The sequence below is a fragment of the Laccaria bicolor genome, genomic scaffold, assembly GCF_000143565.1.
Source record: "Laccaria bicolor S238N-H82 LACBIscaffold_10 genomic scaffold, whole genome shotgun sequence".
Classification (NCBI taxonomy): Eukaryota; Fungi; Basidiomycota; class Agaricomycetes; order Agaricales; family Hydnangiaceae; genus Laccaria; species Laccaria bicolor.
Window position 1 is genome coordinate 425,183 of NW_001889881.1, and position 19,303 is coordinate 444,485.

Sequence of the window (19,303 nt, forward strand, 5' to 3'; positions counted from 1 at the left end):
CTTCAGCGTCTTCAACGGGCTTGGACCGTGGCGCCAGAACGATACGTTTGCGCTGTAGAGGTGGTTCGGGTGCAGCTATTGACGTATTTAGTATGTTGTCATCCAATAATCTGCGTAAATGCTTCACCTTTCGCTGTGGTATCCGCACCTGCTTCAGTATTCTGGAGCATAGAGAACATGTTAGAACTCGAGCTTGTTCGAGAGATTGATTCCCGTTTGCTTTCTGCACCACCCTTCTTGCCAGCGAATACACTGCTAGGACCAAATGTCATAGGCTGTGTCTTGCTAATCTTTCCAAAGTTGGAAAGATCGCCAACTTTGGGAGGGGGACGAGGACCAGCGACAGCCCAACCGTCAGGCCCCACCTGTGCGAAGTCGCCCCGATCGCCGCCGCGTCTTGAACCACCGCGAGACATGCTGATTTGCCGATTGTAAGATTCCTTATCTTGAACGGCTTTCTCTTTGGCAGCCTATTTAAACCCGAATGAGAGTTTGCACATGTTATACTTCTCACGACTCACCGTTTCATGAATCTGAGCAATCGTTGCTGGTGCAGCAACTGCGTTACGGAGGATCCACTTCCGTTCTCGCAACTCAATGATATCCTGAACATTTTGAGTTAGTGCGGTTGAGAAAATGTTGGAAATTTGGTACCGACCTGCAACATGAACTGCATCCGTGAGCTGACATTCTGGCTCTTGGTAAGCTCCTTCATCCGAGAGAAATAGACATCCATATGGGCTCGGGCCTTTGGTGTGTCGAGACTGGCGCCAACAGTGGTCAGCAATTTGCACAAACTTTCGATCTCTTCCTCCTCGGGGTTCTCGACGTTTCCGAGCAGTTTCTTGACACACTCATGCATGATACGTTCAGTCAACATCTGTAGTTTGAAGAGTTCTCCAATGAACTTGATCAGACCGAGCCCTTGTCGCTTGGCCTTCTGTGCAGCGTAGTATTCTTCAGAATATAGGGCGACTTCCTCAGCTCCACCTTCCTTGCTCTGCTCGTTGGCGGCCTTTGCAGCTTCATCCTGTGAAGCTTTGGCAGCAGCCGCAGCAGCGGTTGCCTCCTTCGCTACCCAACCGCGCTCAAAGTCTTCTTGGCATCTGTTAAGCAAGTATTTTCGGAATAGTTGACCACCAGCGATGGGCTTTCCGTCTGTGGCCTTGATACCGTCATCCTGAACTTTGGAGCTGATTTGTTCCATCATTTTCCTGCAAAGGCGAGCGTACATCTCCGACCAGGTAGCTTCATCAGTAGCCTTCTCGAAGACAAGTCGAATAACTTGAATGAGAGTCCTTCCGTCCTTCTCTTTCTCCGATTTATTCGCCCAGGCGATTACTTGGTCAGAGATAGAATCGAACTTCTCCATCGTCAGCTTGTTGAGTAGACCCTTGACCTTGCGATCCACGATTGCAGGTGAGTCAGGATCGACTTGTATCGACTTCCTGTCCCAACGGTTGGCAGACACCTGAAGAGGTGCGACGGGCCCCAGCCCCACATCCCGAGCGTTAGCTTGGAAGTTGTTGAAGCCAGATCCATGGCCCTGCTGGACCTTATTCATCTCATTCCGATCCCCTCCGCGCTTGCTTCGAGTACGATCCCTAAGTGGAGCACCAGCACCACCTTGGCTGGCTGTTCGTTGCATAGGGACGGGTCGATTGTATGGCAAGCCGGTGGCAGCGTTCACAGAAGCCGAACGACTCGTACTATTAGCGAAACGCTCGTCGCTGCTAAGCTTGCTTCCACTGGTCGTGAAATTCCCCATGCTGAAAGAATTGGTACCGGATTTGCCGAGACCAGATGAGGGACCGAAACCGAGCCCTACTGACGCTTGCCGTGATGGGGCAACAGCGCCTGAACCTTGGCGATGGCGCCCTGAACCACCACGAGTCATATTCAGAGAGGCCTGATCCAACGGCTCTAAACCAATGGCATCAAGAGGAGGTAGCATATCCGGCTTCTGAGTGCAAACTCCCATGAACTGGAGGAGGAATTCGCGATCATATCTGATAAAGCCGAAGGTTCAGGCGAAGACGATAGATGAGAACAAGGAAAGCCATACCTGAATTTACCGTCCTTAACATTAGCATTGAGCTCGGGCTTCGGACTCATAACCCCCTCAGGATATTGAACCGTCCCAATATCATCAATATTGCGCGCTGTAGCGAGAGCGGATAGAGGGGCTCCACCGACATTCTTGGTATTGGACAAGTCTAAGTTGTTGGGTCGCTTCCGGAGAACAGCTGACGATGAGGTCGCTGTGTTAATGCGAAGTGCCTCTTTCGCTTTCTCTTTGGCCTCATCTTTGTTGACTGGGATGACCTGCGCCGGACCCTCCTGGGCAACTTCGCCATCTTCTCGACTTTCGGATGTGTCAACAGCCTCAGCTTTCGCTTTAGAGGCTTCCTCTTCCAAACGAATGCGCTCTTTCTCTGCCTCCTCCTCTTTGAGTCGCTCCTCCGCAGCCAACCTCTCCTGCTCTAACCGAATGCGCTCCTTCTCCGCTTCCTCTTCTTTGAGCTTGCGCTCCTCCTCCTCTTGCCGGAGGCGCTCTTGCTCTTCAGCCTCCCTCCGTATCCGGTCTTCCTCCTCCTTCAAACGTTGTTGCTCCTCTTTCCTCAGTCGTTCCTTATCTTCCTCCTCCTTCCGCAGTCGTTCCTTTTCATCCTCCTCTTCCTTCCTCTTCCTCTCCTCCTCCTCCTTGACTTTACGTTCTGCCGCCTCTTTCTCAAGCCGGACCTTTTCCTCAGCCTCCGCTTTGACGCGTGTCTTCTCCCGCTCTTTCTCTTCTTCTTCCGCGAGACGCTTCCTTCGCTGGTCCTCTGTTTCCATGCGAATACTAGTGCGGAGGCCGGGTGTCCCAGGACTGCCTTGTCGGTAGACAGAACCTTGCGGAGGCAAAGCAGTGGTAGCCGATGAAGGAGTTGTATTTGTTTTTGTCAAGTTCTCCAACTTGACTTCTTGCCCGTCAGCACTTTTGAGGGTAATCTTAGCACGGCCGGTAGGAACAAATGCATTTGAGTTAACATTCAGGCGGCTGCTAGGCAAGGAGGCCGTTGACGGTGTGGGTGGAGGTGAAGATACGGAACTCATACTAGGTTGGGGATGGGAAAGCGGAGGGGGGTGCGGTGTATTAGGCACAGCATGGGACAATGTAGGAGTTCCCGGTCCCTGTAAGGGAGGAGGCGGATTTCGAGGTGACATGGGCATTCCAGGATGTTGGGGTATATGTGAACCTGGAGGAGGAGGGTGATGTTGAGGGTGTTGATGAGGTGGTTGTGATGCCATTTGCGGAGGCATTTGATACCAGTTATATTGGGGCATATAGTGTTGATCGGGTTGGTACTGAAAAAGAGTTAATGCGTTTTTGGCGTAAATCTCATGAGACGTACGTAGTATGCGGGCCAACCAGGCATTTGTGGCATCGGAGGTTGCATCTGTGGTTGCATTTGCGGAGGTGGGGGGGGCATGCCTGACGGTTGACCGTTGTGAGGATGATGCCCAAGCCGTGGGCTTGATAGACCAGCGGGGGTGCCAGAATTTGGCCCACCCTGTGAGCGAGGACCTGAACCATTAGGTGTTTGTCTTGAATAGACAGGCGATCGAGGGGGCCCTCCACCGGGACCGGAGTTTTGCTGTTGTCGGGGAACGAAAGGTGTATAAGGGTGTGAGCCTAGCTGCGATTGTTGTGTGGGCGCAGATTGACCCTGTTGGGGCTGCTGCTGAGGTGGCAGGCTGGTAGAACGCATCGACGGCGATGACGTGTCCGAGGGTGGGTAAGGAGAGGGTGTTGAAGAAGGATTTTGGAACATCTTCAAAATGTCCGTTTTGGCTGGTTTAGAAGGAGCAGAGGATGTCGACGATGTTGCCGGCGTCGATGACGACGGAGTCGCAACGACAGGGGATTTGTATGAAATCGAAGGTTTTCCATTTACATGACCAGGAGCTGCTTGTACTGATCCAAATGACCTGACGCCTTCGGACTTGGTGGGAGGTGCAGGTGTGGGTGAGGATGATATTGGCGCTGACGCATCATCTATTGATCCAAATGTAACCACTGAGCCTGAAAAAAAAAATCAATATGAAAACGGAAGAGAGGCGAGACAATGAATAAACACCTTGTTTTGCGGCTCCTACGTTGTTGCGAGGAATGCTGACGCCATCCTTGATGGGTACACCTTGGCCTAGAGCACTTGGACGTCGTGAGTGAGTTTGAGCAGGAGTAGACGGAGCAGGAGAGTAAGAGCGCGGAGTTGGCGCTGAAGCTGTCTGCGGCGGGCCCTTTGACCAGGCTGACTTTGCTGAGAGCGGGGTCGGATTCTTTGGTGCAGTTGCAGTTGAAGATTTGCTCATTCTGTGAAGGAAATCTATGAGGATCCAAACGACAAAACTACTTCAAGAGAAAGGTTGACGACTGACGAATTTTGCAAAGGAAAAGATGAATTTTGTGGGGGGTGCTTTTTTTTGGATTGAGTTGGGATTTGAGAGGTGTGAGGTGGTCGTCAAAAATGACCTGCCAGCAGGCAAGAAAGCAGCTGGAAGAGGTTGTTTTTGTCTAAAGAGAAAATGCAGCGGACGCTATGAAGAGCGATCCGGCAAAAGAGGATGTCTGTCCTGTAGGCAAGGACTGGACGAGGGACAAGCACAACAGGTCACACAACACAACCAAAAAACTCCCACCCGGGACCCCGACGACTCCTTGCACCGCTTCGGTCCGGTACAAACACATAATCTCCCCCTGCTTTGAAAACCTATGTCGTTGTTGTAGCTCAATACAGCTCTGTTGCCAGTATACTTTCTACATTCCTTATAAGCGTTTTCTTGCGTGTATTACAACCTGCAGGACCCCACACCAATTGTGTCACAAAGTCACTACGTCACGACTCGGACTGTTCAGACTCCTCCTCATCAGACTCAGATACCTCAACAAACCGGAACCGCGTCCTATCTTTGTCATCGGCGACTATTTTGTACCCACTGCTGCGACGCCTGCCTTTTGAAGGGCTTATCAAGTCGTCGTCAACGATAACATTTCACAAAGGACATATATTTCTTACCCAGACCGTGACTTGCCCGCTTCTTCTTGCGCGGGTACCTCCTCTTGCTCAGGCATCTCTCTTTGGGTAGCCAACATATTCCCCACAATAGGCGCAGATCTGTGAGGGAAAGAATCTTCACGTACTATCTCACGTACAATCCCAAAAAACTTACCCTGGCAACCCATCCTCTTCCCGAGGAACTGCCGCTTGCTCTTCATCCAAAGCCATTTGCTCCTCGTCGTCTGTCGTCGTTATTTCTATGTTGGCTGGCCCTCTCCTCATCGTTCCGGACCACATCTCACCGAAAGAGGTGCATGGCTGGATGTTCTGCCAATAAGCAAGATAACCCTCGATCCGTTGGCTCTTCCCCATCTCCGCTCGTAGAGCTTGGGAAAGGGTAAGGGTTGACTGTCGAATCTCTGTAGCCAGGCTCATCAATTCCTGAATCTCTGCAAGGATGGCTTGATCATCGCGGTCAATCCGTGCCATAATGGCCACTGTATTTTCAAGGAGCCCTGGCGAGGTCTCTGGCTCTGGCGTACCCTCGGGGGAACTGGGGCGGTCTTCGAAAGGGTAGACGGGATGACCGTCGCCACAATGAAAATGGTATGGGCGGATATAATCCTTCCTTGGCGCGTCGTTGGACACTGGACTCAATATGAGCGCGGATTTTCACATATATCGCGAAGATGACAAACCATTGGGATCCACGATGTCTTCGCCCGATGTTTCCGTTGCTGCTAACTCGGTTGGAGCTGGAGAGCCGGTGGGCGTCGATCGGTTAGAGTTTCCGCCAGCTGAGCGCACCAAGACTCTGTCATCATGTCAGTAATCATGAAGAATAAAAATACAAAGGCCGCAGAATGAACTTTTCGAGTTGTGTAACGAGATTTTTCCTTCCGAGGTTGGGTCTTATGTGGTGTTGCCTTGCGAGTTCTTGCAGTTTCGATAGAGGAAATGTTTGAAGTTCATCGATATTCATATTTGCGGTTTGGTGGGAGAAAACGTTGCAAAGTGGACGTCCCAGTGGGCGAAGGAAAGATAGAAGAGTATACACTCTCGCTATTGTTCGCCGAGTTGGCGCAAAACTTGTGGCCACCCAGGTCAAAGCATACTCTCGTCATCAACAATTTGTGGTTCCTTTGTTTCTATCTCACAACACCAGTTGCATCGAAGGCCATGAAAGGTACAAGGATCCGAAAAAATTGCAAATTGACCCAATTCAGAATCGTTTCTATTGTTCGTCGAATTGTGGCTCGGCCACCTGATGCACAATGCACAGATATGAGAAGGTTCAATTTCTTCCACTTTATCATTACACCTCTTCACCCACTCCCGCCCCTTCCTAAATATGTCAACTGTTGAGACATATGATGTCGAAAACCTGCGACAGCTTAACCGAAGAGAGATCCAACATCTGGCCAAGGTAGGCGATCCTCCGCTCCATGGTCTGCACAAGAACCTCAATCCCAATAGACAAACGGAGTGAAAGCAAATGGAAAAACTGAAGTCCTTATTCTTCAACTCATTGAAAAGTTTCCCGATGGCGTACCCAGGTAAGAAGAGAAGAAAGAGAGCTGAAGAGGAGAAACTGATTTCTTATTCAGAGAGACGGCCACAAATGATACTCCAGCGACGAGAAAAAGAACGATCACGAAGATAAAAGCCGAAGAAACCGAACCACAAAAGAGAACAAGCAGTGAGTGGATTTCCCATGGAGGTATGAGAATCAGGTGGAATGTTACATTTCAGAGCGCAGGAAAATGGGAAATGCTCCCACTGAAGCTGAAACGCAGCCTAGCGCCATCGAACAGCCGCCTGGGGTCTTGCCTGAAGCAGTTGAACCGTTGACCAGTGCAGTTGAACAGTTGCCTGCGGCGGAAAACTTGTCTCCCACAGTCGAACAGCGGCAAGGCGTCGTTGAGCAGGTGCCTCACGCTGCAGAAAGGTTGCCTAGCCCTGCTGAGCAGCAGGCGCCGTCGGGGACGCCAGCGGCAACGCAGATCGAGATCGTTCATCGCGAGCAGGACGCGCCACAACGTCAACGGGGGACAGGGGTTGGTCCTAAAGACGTTAGGCGCGTGAAGCGCGAGTTGACCAAATTAGTGAACGGTGCAGCCGAGATCAGAGTTGAACTGGCAGAAACTCGAATGTTGATCGAACACATGAAAACGGAGGTCATGCAGCGAACGGCTGACCAGCTAGCTCTCGTGGGGTGGAACAATTTCGCAACTGAAGGCAGAGTTTTGCGACAGTTCAAGAGAAACCGTAAACTTTGGGATGGAACACCATTCATGCAACCTGGGCCAAAACAAGCGTGGAAGGGCTTCTTGAATGAACTGGAGGAAGAAAAGATGGTTGAATCATTGAATTCTGCGGCCCAATATGAGGCGAAAAGGAGACGACGCCGCTCGCGAGAAAGAAAGGAAGGAGTTAACGTTTAAGTAGTGTAGGTTTATCCAATCCATACTTGGTCTGTCGGTTTGCGCCAAGAAAGTGATCAGTGCGCACAGCACTGAATGTCAACAGGGTTGGTCATGCATTGTCGTGGGTGTCCGTTGTATGTAACTAACTGGAAGGTGCCATGAAGCACTCTTCATCGCGCATAATATCGTTGACATTGGGCAGGACCATACAGTCGCGCGCCACCTACCGTCGTTACACTACCATCAAAGGAACACCCACTCCGGGCCCGTCACCATCCCCGCGAATAGCAATTACCACTCCCAAGAAATCATTACAACCCAAACCTACCCCTTCCCTCCCTCAGTCCCCAGGAACTCATCATGAAGTCCACGAAGGAACAGTCGCTTTAAATGTATCATACAACCCCCCGGGTGGAGGTGGCCCAGGAATGGGGGGTTCACTTGCAAATAATCCCGCGTTAGGCGCAATCCTCACCACAATTTTTGGATTGGGAGCTGGTGAGTTATCGTCTCGTCGATCTATCCCAAACATAGCTAATTTCTATTGAACGTAGTCTTCATTGGAGGGATAGTTTATGTGAAATGGTACAAAATGAATGTTTTGTACAAGGTGAACCTAGTGCTATTCACGCACGCGCCATTAGTATACTCATACATTAATTTAGATTGAACGTGCCTTTGCGCCAGGATATGACCCAGCTTTGGAACTCGCAAAGGCTCACACCACTAAAAAGCATCCAGGCGAACATGATAAACATGACTTGGTCTTCAACGAAGACAACAGTCCTTGGACGGAAAATCTAGTACGGAAGGAACAAGACTTGATAGACCGGATTGTTCATGGGGAGGAAGCAGGACACTATTTCATGCTTCTTGGGCCTAAGGTACGCTTTTGAGTCGAGTATCTAAGAGTTTGAATGAACAATCTCACCAGGGCTCGGGAAAAGGTACCATGATCTTTGACTCTATGGCTGCATGTCAAGCCGATGGAGTGTCGATGTGCGACGCCCACCCAGATCTTGAGGTGTTTAGGTTACGACTAGGCAAGGCCTTGAATTTCGAGTTCAACGAAGATACCCAGACGGGGCTGTTCCAACGACGTGATCCTCGGGAAGGTGCGTTTCATTCACGTATTTCTGTCGAAGAAATAACTAATTATCTGCCAACAGGTGGACCTGCTTTGGACATCGAGCGAGGTAATATCGATTCTTGCGTCGTGAAACAACTGCTGACGCCGTCATCTAGCCATGAACAAGCTAGAGAAGGTGGCCCTTCGTTCTGCGCAGACGAGAGGTCGCCCTTGGGTCTTGATCATCAACAATATCCATTACTTTCAAAATGATGAAGCAGGGAGAAATATGATCCTTCAACTGCAGCAAAAAGCAGAAGCATGGGCGGCAAGTGGTCAGCAGTCTTTCTCCTTTTCTTCTATCATTCAGCTCAAAATCATATTTAGGTATTTTGACGCTTGTTTTCAGCTCGTGAGTTTAGAAGATATCCATTTGAAGTCCCTCTTACGAGTTGCTAGCGATGACTTCTGGCCATTTCATGTCATGCGTGAGTTCGTTGCCACATTACACAAATTTCGCTCATCCTGAATTTTGCTCAGGGAAGAACGGGAGTCGGATGCACGTACGACTCGACTCCTGAAATTCATTTCATATTTGTGAACAAGTCTTTGTTTTTAGGTCATTTCCATCTATGATCTCGACACAAGGGAGGCTCGGCATGCCGCTACTCGTATACGGAAAAGTACTGGGCGTTTGGTGGAAGATCCGGAAACTGTTCAACACGCCGTCAATCTCGTCGGCGGAAGGTTGTCGTACTTGAACAAGGTAGTTCTATCCTTTTCATCCATGACATTCCTAACGCCATCTCAAAGGTCTCAAAAGCTGAGGATATGATTGTGATGGCGAAACATATGCTTCAGGTGGAGCAGGGATGGCTTCTCAGTCAAATCGGTAAGCCATATCTGGTCCTTGTAATGCCTGTATTGATAGAATGCATAGGTTTGATACCCGATTGTGACGACGACGTGATGGATGAGGTACATCTCAATCCAGTCTTCGTTGCGACCTCCCCCAATTTTTTTTCTTATAGCAAAAATGGAGCTCATGTTCATGGCTACTGCTCCGCGAGTTCGTAAAACTGAGGCAAGAGCAAGAAAAAGAGCGAGAAGTCAAAATTTCTGCTGGCGAAGTGGACAGTGAAGAAGCCCTCCCACTTCCTTCGTTACCCTATGTATGTTGGTTCGGAACGTCTCCAGAATTTTTCGTTAAAAACGCCCTTCCAGTGGAAGTGTCGCGAAATTATGACACGAGCTGACTTTCTAGAAGGTGGGTTCCAATAACTCCTACGGACCACTCTCCTCATGCATTTTTCTATACATAGAATTAGATCGCCTTAATATCATTGCTATCGACGTAAGTTCTTAAATTCAAATGTCCAAAAAACGTTGCTAATTCCTCTACCATCGCTCAAGATTCATCACGACGTTCGACCTGATTCTATGCTCATTCTCCAAGCAGCGCAGGAAGTTGTTAAAGGGGATGGGTTTGACGACGTCTTGGACGGGGTCAGAAGTCGTATAGACGAGATTGAGAGTTTACACAGAACTCGAGAGCTTACAGTTCGCAATCTCTTCTTGACCGTTAACCCTTTCGGCTGATCTGATTCTAATTAATTTAGTTCAAGGACCTAGACAAAGGCGACAAGATCAAGCTGTCGGTGGACAAAGGGGGCTCAACTGGCTACTGGTCAAGATGGTTTTGAGGTTTCAGTGAGCTACTTGTAAATGGTTTTGAGGTTTCTTAGATACCCCTGTGAGTTTATAACTGTATCATGAAAAATGTACTTTTTCCTACGTCCGTTTGCACACTCAGACTGAAGGCACACGAGGAAGAAGGGAGGAAAGAACACGTCGCCCTTTTTTTGCTGGGCAAGAGGTGTGATGCCATTGGCCCCTTCAGCTACAACTACTCAGCTGTAACAACATGTGTAAGGACTATCAGTACGAAAATGAGACTACGTAGTAACACTGAAAGAAAAATGAACAAGCCAGGCGCGATTGTCAGAACTTGATTGTTCGCTGGCTTGAGATTGCTGTCGCGATGCTGATGAAAATAACGATATCCCAGGATCCTCTACCTGGCCCAGACTTTACACAGTAATGGCAACAGGCTTGGAATCATCCTTCTTGCCTGCGGCGGCCTCCGCCTCCCTCACTGCTCTCTCAACCTCATCCTTCTTATCTTGAATTTCTTTCATCTGTTTTTCAAGCTTCTCTTTAACTCCTGCTCCCGAGCCGGCTGGATTGTTGAATGTAACGCTCCTATGCGGGCTGGGTCCACCCATAGAGCCGGTTTCAGGCGTCTGTACGTTCACAATCGGACCCGTCGTCGATATACCACGATGGAAGGTGGTTGGAAGGACTCGTCCTTCAGGATGCTGAAAGTGGCATGCTGCACGCGTGCAGCCGGCGCCGAAGCGGCACTGAGTAGCCCCGTGAGTGCTTTGCGTGCCGCGTAGAGGATGAGAGAATGTGCAGCCAGGTCGGGTACAAGCCAGACCGAAACGACATGGTGTCGGATTGGAGGGATGATGATGAGAAGACGTAACACTGGGTGTTGACACGGATGTCTCGGCTATGATGCGATTGATCAGTAGGTGCTCGGCTTTTGAGCAAAGAGAATAGACGCACCTTGTGGGTTAAGAACAGCTGGGCTAACATGCGCTCTGATACAATCCTTATCCTTACAATCCCTCCCTTTCTCACACGGATCGTTGCTCAACACTACACCACTTTCTGCTGTGGCCACAGGCGAAGGGTGGGAGTAACGACAATGTGCATTTGTGCATTTGAGCCCAAACTTGCACAAGGTGGGGGATTGCGGTCGCTCTGGGATGGCGTAAGCTAAACGTTGGGGAGGAGCCGGGGTACCAACCGCGACGGGAGTCGCCGCAGGGGGGCCAGCAACGAGTGCAGGATTGATAGGAGCTGGGGTGGCAATGACGGGAGGCTCTGGTGCGGTCGATTCGCTTGATGGGGGTACGGCAGCCTCCTGAGCAACAGATGAGTGGGTCAACGCTCCATTTACAGCTGCTCCTCTGCCTCTGCCCACACCCCTCCCACCTCTCCCTGTACCTCGACCTCTCGCTGACCCGTTCATGCCACTATTGTTCATATTTCCACCCATCTGGTGACCATGAAAACCGTTGTTTGTGCCATTTTGAAACATGCCCATATCCCCTGGCATACCACCCTGCATTGGAAACCCTTGTCCTCCGAATTGGCCTGTATTGGGGTTAATGATGCCCATCGACGACGCCATTTGCGCCATCAAGGCCATTTGATTCATCATCATCTCCTGCAGCATAATGGGATTCGCCATATTCGCCGCGGCCATCACATTCATGTCCATACCACCCATACCAGGGAACCCCGCCATCATCATGTTAGGATCAGGAGAGCCATTCACGATGTTGTCGATTCGTGCTTGAACCTCATCACGACCAAAGCCAGCCGAACCATTACTCCGTCCTGAAGCGTTCGCAGGACCACCAACGCGGTCCAGTAAGCTGCGGGTGTTTGGCTGGGGGTTTGTATTAGAATTTGACGGTCCGTCGCGGAGCATGGCTCTTGGACCGGTAGGCAGGTCAGTGCGTCTTGATTTGTTTGGGTGGCTAGGAGAAGGGGAACGGGCGGAAGCGGTTCGTTTCTGAGAGGTGGGAGGGGGAAATGCTTGGGAGATAGCTTGCTGATAAACCCCGCTACGAGAGGCACTGACAGCCTTGCGTGACGAGTCATTCGAGATATGGGGAGGCGGGTCTCGTGAAGGTCCTGGATTGCTGGCGTCTGCTTTGATTGGAGGAGACTGGGGAACTATGTCGGGACCAGCAGCGCCTTTCGCAGCTTCCTCGAATAGCCAATCGGTGAAACTAGCATCTACGCCTGAAAAAATTAGGATTCTACTACAAAGATGTAACGGAGTCATACCAAAGTCGGCGCCGATCACTGAATAGAAAAAAGGTCAGCGTTTGGCAAAGAAAAGAGAGAGAAGAGAACATACAATCTTCCAATTCGCTTGTTATCTGAACTGAGGGCGCTGTCAAACAAAAGCGGCTGAACGAGGGACAGAAAGAAACTCACCCGCCGTTTTATTATTGATAACCATAATGGTTATATACTCAGCCATGACTGGGTCTGAAGGAGCGGATATTTAAGAAAAGATATGGGTCATGCAGCTGAACAATAACTTACCAGCATCTGGACTGTACCCTCGTCTTGTGAGCTCATCTTGGATGGATTGCTGGAGAAAAACATGAGCTGTGATTTTAGAGGAGTTGGAAGGGATTAAAACGCACCTGAAGGGCAGCTGCCCGTTCTGTGCCAATGGTTAGACCGAAAGGCATGATTGAGAGATATAGGGAGGGATAGAGTTGGGTAACGTAGCCAGTCAAGTACTTGCACACAGTCAGCGCCGACGAACCAAGGAATTCTTTCAATCTCCGACGCTTGCCAATCTATGTACTTGTATTTACATGCTTTCATCGGCATTAATGGGGTAGTGGTAACCTGGGTCGTTGCCATTGATATGTGACATTGTGTCGACCCGCCGGGGGTTCGATTCCCTCTTAATGCAATTCATGAAGTACAGTAGAAATTTTACTTTTAAAGAACCTTGAGAGCGAGCCCAACTTGAGCTTTTAGCAGCCTCACGCTGTTGATTGTTTCAAGTTTTAGTCAAAATTCATCAGGATGGTGTCTATATGCAAGATTCAAGTACGTTGAATTAGACGTCCGTTGCTACATATATCAGCTAGTGCAGTAGCCTAACGTTAGGCGAGCAGAACATATATAATGGGCTTTCTCCCTTCGCGCGGAAAAGGCGAAGGAGTTTGTGCGCTTGAAGTTGATGTGAAGGGGCGTCACAACACGCCTGGTTCTCATTTGCTTGCGCATTGTGCAATGATACATGGAAAATTATTGAAAAGGTTAGTCCAACATGCAGACATGTACCATTTGTAAAAGCCCGCGCAGGGCTTCCATGGAACACAAACCGCGCGGTGGGATGAGCCTGAGGTGAGCTGACGCAACGAGGCAAACAACTGGGGACGTTATGCGGACGGTGGCGGTTGAGGGATGAGGCAAAGTTCAGGGAAGAGTGCAAGTTGGGGAAGAGTTACCTCAGGACTATTTGTCGTTGATTGCCATTCAAGTTGTCAATCAACAAGCGTCAATCGATAGCATGGAGGATTCGGATTTGATTTGGACGTTGACGTTGAGATCTAAAAAAACCTTGGTGGTCTCGTAGAGGAACGTTGCATGGCTCCGTTGTTGGCCGTTATGGACATAGCTGCCTTTGGTCGAAAAATTTTCGGGGATCCTAATTTTTCTTCTCGGGACACGGATTTTTGTTCCGCTACCACCTCAGTCTAATCCCGGGTAATCAACTCGAAAGAGTCAGGAGTCGATCGACTTTGGGGTTCCTTCGCTTGTTATCCAAAGAGGAACGTGGTAGCATTCCTATCAGAACTTCCGGTTGGTCACGATGTGATTGATTGACAGAATCTATTAGCAGGTCTAGCGCTTGAAAGACATGTGTACAGCACGTTTGCTGTAAGGGCCCATCTCGGAAAACTGTTGTTTTCCAACGGGTGGAGATGGACGTGGGAGAGCAAGTGGCAACCGTTGCAATAATTAGAAACAGACGGGAACATTTGATCAAGCACGTTTTTCATATTTCTCTGTTTTTATGCTGTTTGTAACATATATGTATGGGAAGCCTATCGCAAAAGAGTGTGAGGTGGAAAGGAATGTCGAGATATCTAGGTAAAATGAAGCACAAGGAGTAACTTTGCACCTGCATAAGAAAAGATACATAGGATGCTGGAAATAAAAAGATTGCAGGATATAGTTTGATTGGGGGTATCTCTGAAAAAAGGTCCGATGTGAAAGTGTACAATGATTGATGCTCGTGCCAGATTATGCAGGGATAACCACTTGAGTAAAAGATAGTGAGGGAAATCGAGCAGCAAAGCAAGACGCCACAGCCGAGTCACCACCGTGAGGGATGTGCGAAAGCAAACATTTGACCCTTTAAAGGATGCACGGGCGGCATGATATCCGTAATTGTAAACATCGGTGATGAGTCAACGCCACGGATCTTGGCGCTGTAATCCTCACCGCCCACAGGGGTTGGTGGCGACGCCGATGAGGCAGGGGACGTCGAATTTGAATAGCTCGGCGATGGGGTGTCAGGCGTATTTGGAGTGCTTCCCCAGGAAGAGACACTGCTTGGCGTAGGTATGTGGCTCGGGTGGGCCGGGTGACCCGGGTGGGGCTTCGCCGGTGAAGCATTCCTTTGCTCGCCAAAGTTGGGGATCGGACTCGTTGTAGAATTGGGTTCTGGCATAGGAGTAGCGGAAGAAGAAGTAGCAGCTTTCGCGGCACGTTTCGACACCATAGCGAGCGGATAGTCGGGGTATGATGCCCTGTTCTCATAGAAATCCCTCTTCACGGCCGCTTCAAATTTACCGAGGATGGGATTGTCAACAGTGAGCTCCCAGTCCAGGTAGCTGCACATCTCCCTCTCCATCTGGTTGACCTCGCGAAGATTGAACATGCCTTGGGCCACAATACTCCAGGATTTGTTCGAGTAAGTGTCGTCGCAAATGACCTTAGAGGCTATCATAAACGCAGAGATAAATAGTCTGTGGCCAGACGACCCTCTTGCGGTTGGAAAACGAGCTTTGAGTCGCTGAAGGAGAACCAGAGAGGCATAAGTGACCGAAGGATGCAGTTTGGTACGGTGAAGAGCGTAGGCAATGAAGTAGGGAAGCTTTTGCTGCGAATGTGTCGACGAGGGCGGGTATTCAGGACATGTGAACAGATGTGTGATGAAGCGCCCGCAAAGACGAGCGATGGGTTCGTGGCCATAGAAAGGATCTGCCTTGGAGGGTGGTGCCTGTGAGGCGTGTGAGTAGAGCTGGACAGAGAGAAATGCTGTGGACTTACAGGAGGTACCGATTGGAAGTTGCGAGGACGAGCGTTGGGAGGGGGTTTTCTCGAATCGGCAGCAGAGGGATGAGGATGGGTAGTAGCCATGATGCAGAAAAAGTGGGACAGGTGGAAGATGTTTGAAAAAACCAAATACCTCTGAAGGGAAGGTAAGAAAAGGGCATCAGCTTTTTATAACCCGTTTTAACTCACCTACGTATCTCAAGGTGATGTTCCGAATTGTCCGTTGCAGGCAGTTGCAGGCTGGCACTTTGCTCCCCAACTTTATCGATCACAACAAGCTGTCAGTGTCATACACAGCCGCACAACGTGTGATTAGTCACCGTCACTATGTAACTGCTGTACAACAACCGAATCGATAATCAAACAACAAAACCCTTGTAAAATACCAACGCATCCACATATTCATCTTCATTACCATCCTTGCCTTGGACCCGGCCGGCTTCGGGTATTCTCCCAACTTTTATAAAATTAAGCCGTTCCCATATTCTGCACAGCATTCACCGGAAAGAGCTCCTCAGAAATGACCGCACTCACCTAACAGATGCAGTGTTATTGACGTAGACAAGATTGAAAATGCTTGCCCGATATCCGAGCAGGGGGGCGTAGTGGAGAAACGACTTTGCGAGCCTGAAGCCATAACCATTTCCTCTGCGTTCCGGTGGCACCACAAAGCCGGCGTTACAGATCTGTGGAAATAAGAGAGGCAATGCGCACCACCTATGGTCACTAAATAATTACTTACATGCGACGAACGGCCAGGGTAATTAGGCTTGATCTAATGAATCGGATGTTCAGTTGGCGGCAGGTACGTATGGCATTGACGCACATAATAGTACCCAGCTACGCACTCTTCCCAGCTTCTTGTCGCTCTTGCATCATCAATATCCATCTTAGCATCACCACCTTCCGTCATGCATTCCTTGGATAATAAGCCTCCGAAAATTCCCACAAAGACGTCTGCCGCAAAGAAGTAGGCTTCAAACGTCGGTTGTCCCATTTCTCCCTCTTGGGGGTACGTCTGTCCATTCTTGATCTCACTCGCGAAGATCTTATTAAGATAGTCCAATAACCCGGGGAGTTGACGCGAGGTGGAAAGGGTCAGGTGGTGTACAGTTATACGGCCGTCTGAGTCGGAACCATGGGATTTCGATCCCCATAATGTTGAAGGAAGAATGGAGATGCTTGAAGTGGAGCCTTGTCTTATCTCGTCGTATGCGGACATGATTGGAGTTGCCTGATATTCGCTCAAAAGTGATTGCCTAATACTGTGATTCAAGTAAATCCATCGAGATGGGTTAAACAATAACTTCGAGCCATTCATTATAGGGCTGTAAAGTCTAAGTGCAACACGTTGTAACTATGCACTGACATTTCAAGAGAACTATTGAATCCTCCCATTGTTCACAACACAACAAGCGTTTCCTGATGCTCTCTTTACTGCGAAGCAAGACGGTTAAGGTTTCCAAGGTAGAATCAGAACAATATGTCCCAGGTTAGACCACCAGTCTACCTCCAGGTCATGATGTCGACGACGTTGTGACGTTCCGCATTGCGTCGAGGTACAAGGTCAAAGTCCTTCCCAACGTTTTTTGGCCTTGGTCGACACTGAGCGGCGAGGAATCCCCAAAAAAGACATAGCCAGGAATATACCTGTCTACAAATCTGGTCGAGGGTAAGAGGTACGACACGAGGATAGCTGATAAGGCGTTGCATACGACTTGACTGCAGCATCTGACATGCCTCGGCCACCATTCTGTTCTTTCATGTATCGTTCCTGTTCCAGACGCCACTCATAGATGATAGAATGCTGAGATTCAGAAGTAGATGGAGGTGGCGTGGCTTTCAGCTGATTTGAACAATGAAAGGTTGTGTGAGGTAGCGAAGATAAATTACATGCCTGGACAAAAATATCGAAGAAAGTCCAGAGAGGGGCGTATCCTTTTAATTTCTCGTTGACGTTCTCCACGTCAATCTTTTTGCCTACTTTATCTTCAGTGAGACTTAGTTTCTCTCTCTCTTCTTTCCAAATTCCGTTCCATCTGCGATAAAGGTCGTCTGAAGAGATGGCTTGAAAGCCAACACACCAGCCTTCCAGAATAACAATGTCGACAAGTGGCGGTTGAGAGACGATGGTGCCAGAGCCATCCATCGGTAATCGATCGCCTTCTCCATTGAACAAACTTTTATCGAATCGCGGAATCTCGACAGAGATGCCGTGTTTGAGGGCATTCAAGACGCGGATACCAAGTTCGACATCGTGCGTGCCCGGCTGACCACGACCTTGCCAAAGTGGGTTGTTTGGATGTGACGAAGCTAAGGAGATGAGATCGCCGTGGGGGAGATAGAGGTCATCTATTGAGATGACAACAATCCGCAGATTGTTTGGAGATGCAGATAACGTTTCCTGTACAAGGCCAGATAGATATGACTTTCCTGAGCCTTGTGGTCCTTGAAGAGCAACAAAAAGAGGCTTGGGAACCGTTGTACGATGGGCGAGAATGTGTTTGCAGATTAGTTCAATAGCTTCCATTTGAAAAAACAAAAAAAAACATACTTACAAGGCGCCAAGAAAGGCGTTGCTTTCGATCTCCGCCTAAATTAAAATTGACAACGTCGTCCAACGTTGTGCCCAAGTCCCCAGGTGTGGTCAGTGTCCACTCTGGTCCAACCCCCAAGTCCCTGAACGATCTATTCTTAACGACAACTATGATGTCCGACTCTGGTTCTGGTTTGGAGCCCTCCCCTGTACAAAACTTGCAAGCCCAATATGCAAAAATACAGCGCCTATACCAGCAGACTCTTGACCGCTGGACGCCCCACATGCTCAACCGCTGGCTCGCCTCTGCTGGCTTGTTGGCCTTATTTCTTTTAAGGATTGTATTAGCTCAAGGGGTCAGCCTTCTTATCTTTTCCTATCTCTGTTGAGCTGACACGTCTTCATAGTGGTACATTGGTAGGTCCCATTTCTAGTGCGAACGCAAATGGCTCATAAAAAATTGAAAATCACTCCTCTTAGTATGCTGTACGTCGCCATCTTGCTACGTTATCTTTATCTACACAATCTCTCTCTTTTTTTCTTTCTAGACGCCCACGCCATCTACCTTCTAAATCTTTTACTCGCCTTTCTCCAACCGAAGTTTGACCCCTCGCTTCAGGATGATCTTATGGCCGATGAAATTGAGGAGGGTGGAGATCCCGCTATAAGCCCCCTCCCCTCTCAGCGAGATGATGAGTTTAGACCCTTCGTAAGACGGTTACCTGAATGGCAATTCTGGTAAGTGTCGTTCCTTCTCTGCCAACACAAGTTTGACCCTGTTAATAGGCTCTCGTCCACTCGTGCCACGATCATCGCACTCTTTTGCACGTTCTCAGAGGTCTTCGATGTCCCCGTTTACTGGCCAATCCTCGTCGTCTACTTCTTCGTGTTATTCGCTCTGACTATGCGAAGACAAATTCAGTGCGTTGCTCCATTTTGCCCAAAGCTCCTCCGTTTATTTGAGAGTCACTTCATAGACATATGATCAAATATAAATATGTTCCCTTTGATATCGGTCGCAAGGCGCGGTATGGGGGTGCCAAATAGTTGTTGTATGTCGATTGATTTGGACGAGCTAGGGTGATGTGCATATACCATAATCTGGACCATGATAGAGCTATTTTTATTAGAAACTATAAGATTTCGACGCTCAACACTCGTTACGCATTGAGACTTACTGGACATTGTCTGAATTATGTCGCTTCGCAATCTTCCCTGCTTGGCTTGGAGCGGTGCTGTCAGCGAAGAAACCACGATGGGCCGCAAATCGCTGCGT

The 19,303-nt window shown here is 49.2% G+C and overlaps 8 protein-coding genes across 8 annotated transcripts; 3 read left to right on the forward strand and 5 right to left on the reverse strand.

Moving 5' to 3' along the window:
- Positions 1-470: 470 nt before the first annotated feature.
- LACBIDRAFT_249451 (uncharacterized protein) lies at positions 471-1,564 on the reverse strand (the record flags this gene model as incomplete). The annotated part of the gene is made up of 3 exons (XM_001880383.1): positions 471-605; positions 659-1,038; positions 1,084-1,564. The coding sequence occupies 3 exons, from the start codon at positions 1,562-1,564 to the stop codon at positions 471-473; spliced, it is 996 nt and encodes a 331-aa protein (XP_001880418.1).
- Positions 1,565-4,880: 3,316 nt separating this feature from the next.
- LACBIDRAFT_296385 (uncharacterized protein) lies at positions 4,881-6,024 on the reverse strand (the record flags this gene model as incomplete). The annotated part of the gene is made up of 5 exons (XM_001880384.1): positions 4,881-5,007; positions 5,061-5,159; positions 5,215-5,689; positions 5,741-5,856; positions 5,912-6,024. The coding sequence occupies 5 exons, from the start codon at positions 6,022-6,024 to the stop codon at positions 4,881-4,883; spliced, it is 930 nt and encodes a 309-aa protein (XP_001880419.1).
- A 1,872-nt stretch (positions 6,025-7,896) lies between these two features.
- LACBIDRAFT_249442 (uncharacterized protein) lies at positions 7,897-10,136 on the forward strand (the record flags this gene model as incomplete). The annotated part of the gene is made up of 17 exons (XM_001880152.1): positions 7,897-7,966; positions 8,023-8,078; positions 8,134-8,232; positions 8,281-8,352; positions 8,403-8,583; positions 8,638-8,664; positions 8,714-8,872; positions 8,925-8,949; positions 8,997-9,025; positions 9,078-9,100; positions 9,157-9,306; positions 9,351-9,429; positions 9,478-9,515; positions 9,569-9,709; positions 9,762-9,804; positions 9,860-9,891; positions 9,951-10,136. The coding sequence occupies 17 exons, from the start codon at positions 7,897-7,899 to the stop codon at positions 10,134-10,136; spliced, it is 1,410 nt and encodes a 469-aa protein (XP_001880187.1).
- A 491-nt stretch (positions 10,137-10,627) lies between these two features.
- LACBIDRAFT_296387 (uncharacterized protein) lies at positions 10,628-12,880 on the reverse strand (the record flags this gene model as incomplete). Its single annotated transcript, XM_001880385.1, has 7 exons — positions 10,628-11,112; positions 11,169-12,413; positions 12,465-12,482; positions 12,538-12,564; positions 12,618-12,671; positions 12,729-12,777; positions 12,833-12,880. The coding sequence occupies 7 exons, from the start codon at positions 12,878-12,880 to the stop codon at positions 10,628-10,630; spliced, it is 1,926 nt and encodes a 641-aa protein (XP_001880420.1).
- A 321-nt stretch (positions 12,881-13,201) lies between these two features.
- Positions 13,202-13,496, forward strand: LACBIDRAFT_296388 (uncharacterized protein; the record flags this gene model as incomplete). Its single annotated transcript, XM_001880153.1, has 1 exon — positions 13,202-13,496. The coding sequence occupies exon 1, from the start codon at positions 13,329-13,331 to the stop codon at positions 13,494-13,496; it is 168 nt and encodes a 55-aa protein (XP_001880188.1). The 5' UTR covers positions 13,202-13,328.
- A 691-nt stretch (positions 13,497-14,187) lies between these two features.
- On the reverse strand, positions 14,188-15,581 carry LACBIDRAFT_296390 (uncharacterized protein). Its single transcript, XM_001880386.1, has 2 exons — positions 15,486-15,581; positions 14,188-15,435 (listed from the first exon to the last, which is right to left on the reverse strand). Exons 1-2 carry the CDS (start codon positions 15,573-15,575, stop codon positions 14,527-14,529), a joined length of 999 nt encoding a protein of 332 aa, XP_001880421.1. The 5' UTR covers positions 15,576-15,581; the 3' UTR covers positions 14,188-14,526.
- A 1,427-nt stretch (positions 15,582-17,008) lies between these two features.
- On the reverse strand, positions 17,009-18,021 carry LACBIDRAFT_190323 (uncharacterized protein; the record flags this gene model as incomplete). The annotated part of the gene is made up of 3 exons (XM_001880387.1): positions 17,009-17,153; positions 17,207-17,330; positions 17,385-18,021. 3 exons carry the CDS (start codon positions 18,019-18,021, stop codon positions 17,009-17,011), a joined length of 906 nt encoding a protein of 301 aa, XP_001880422.1.
- Positions 18,022-18,200: 179 nt separating this feature from the next.
- LACBIDRAFT_249280 (uncharacterized protein) lies at positions 18,201-19,074 on the forward strand (the record flags this gene model as incomplete). Its single annotated transcript, XM_001880154.1, has 6 exons — positions 18,201-18,383; positions 18,435-18,444; positions 18,508-18,513; positions 18,576-18,765; positions 18,814-18,948; positions 19,005-19,074. The coding sequence occupies 6 exons, from the start codon at positions 18,201-18,203 to the stop codon at positions 19,072-19,074; spliced, it is 594 nt and encodes a 197-aa protein (XP_001880189.1).
- Between the last annotated feature and the right edge of the window lie 229 nt (positions 19,075-19,303).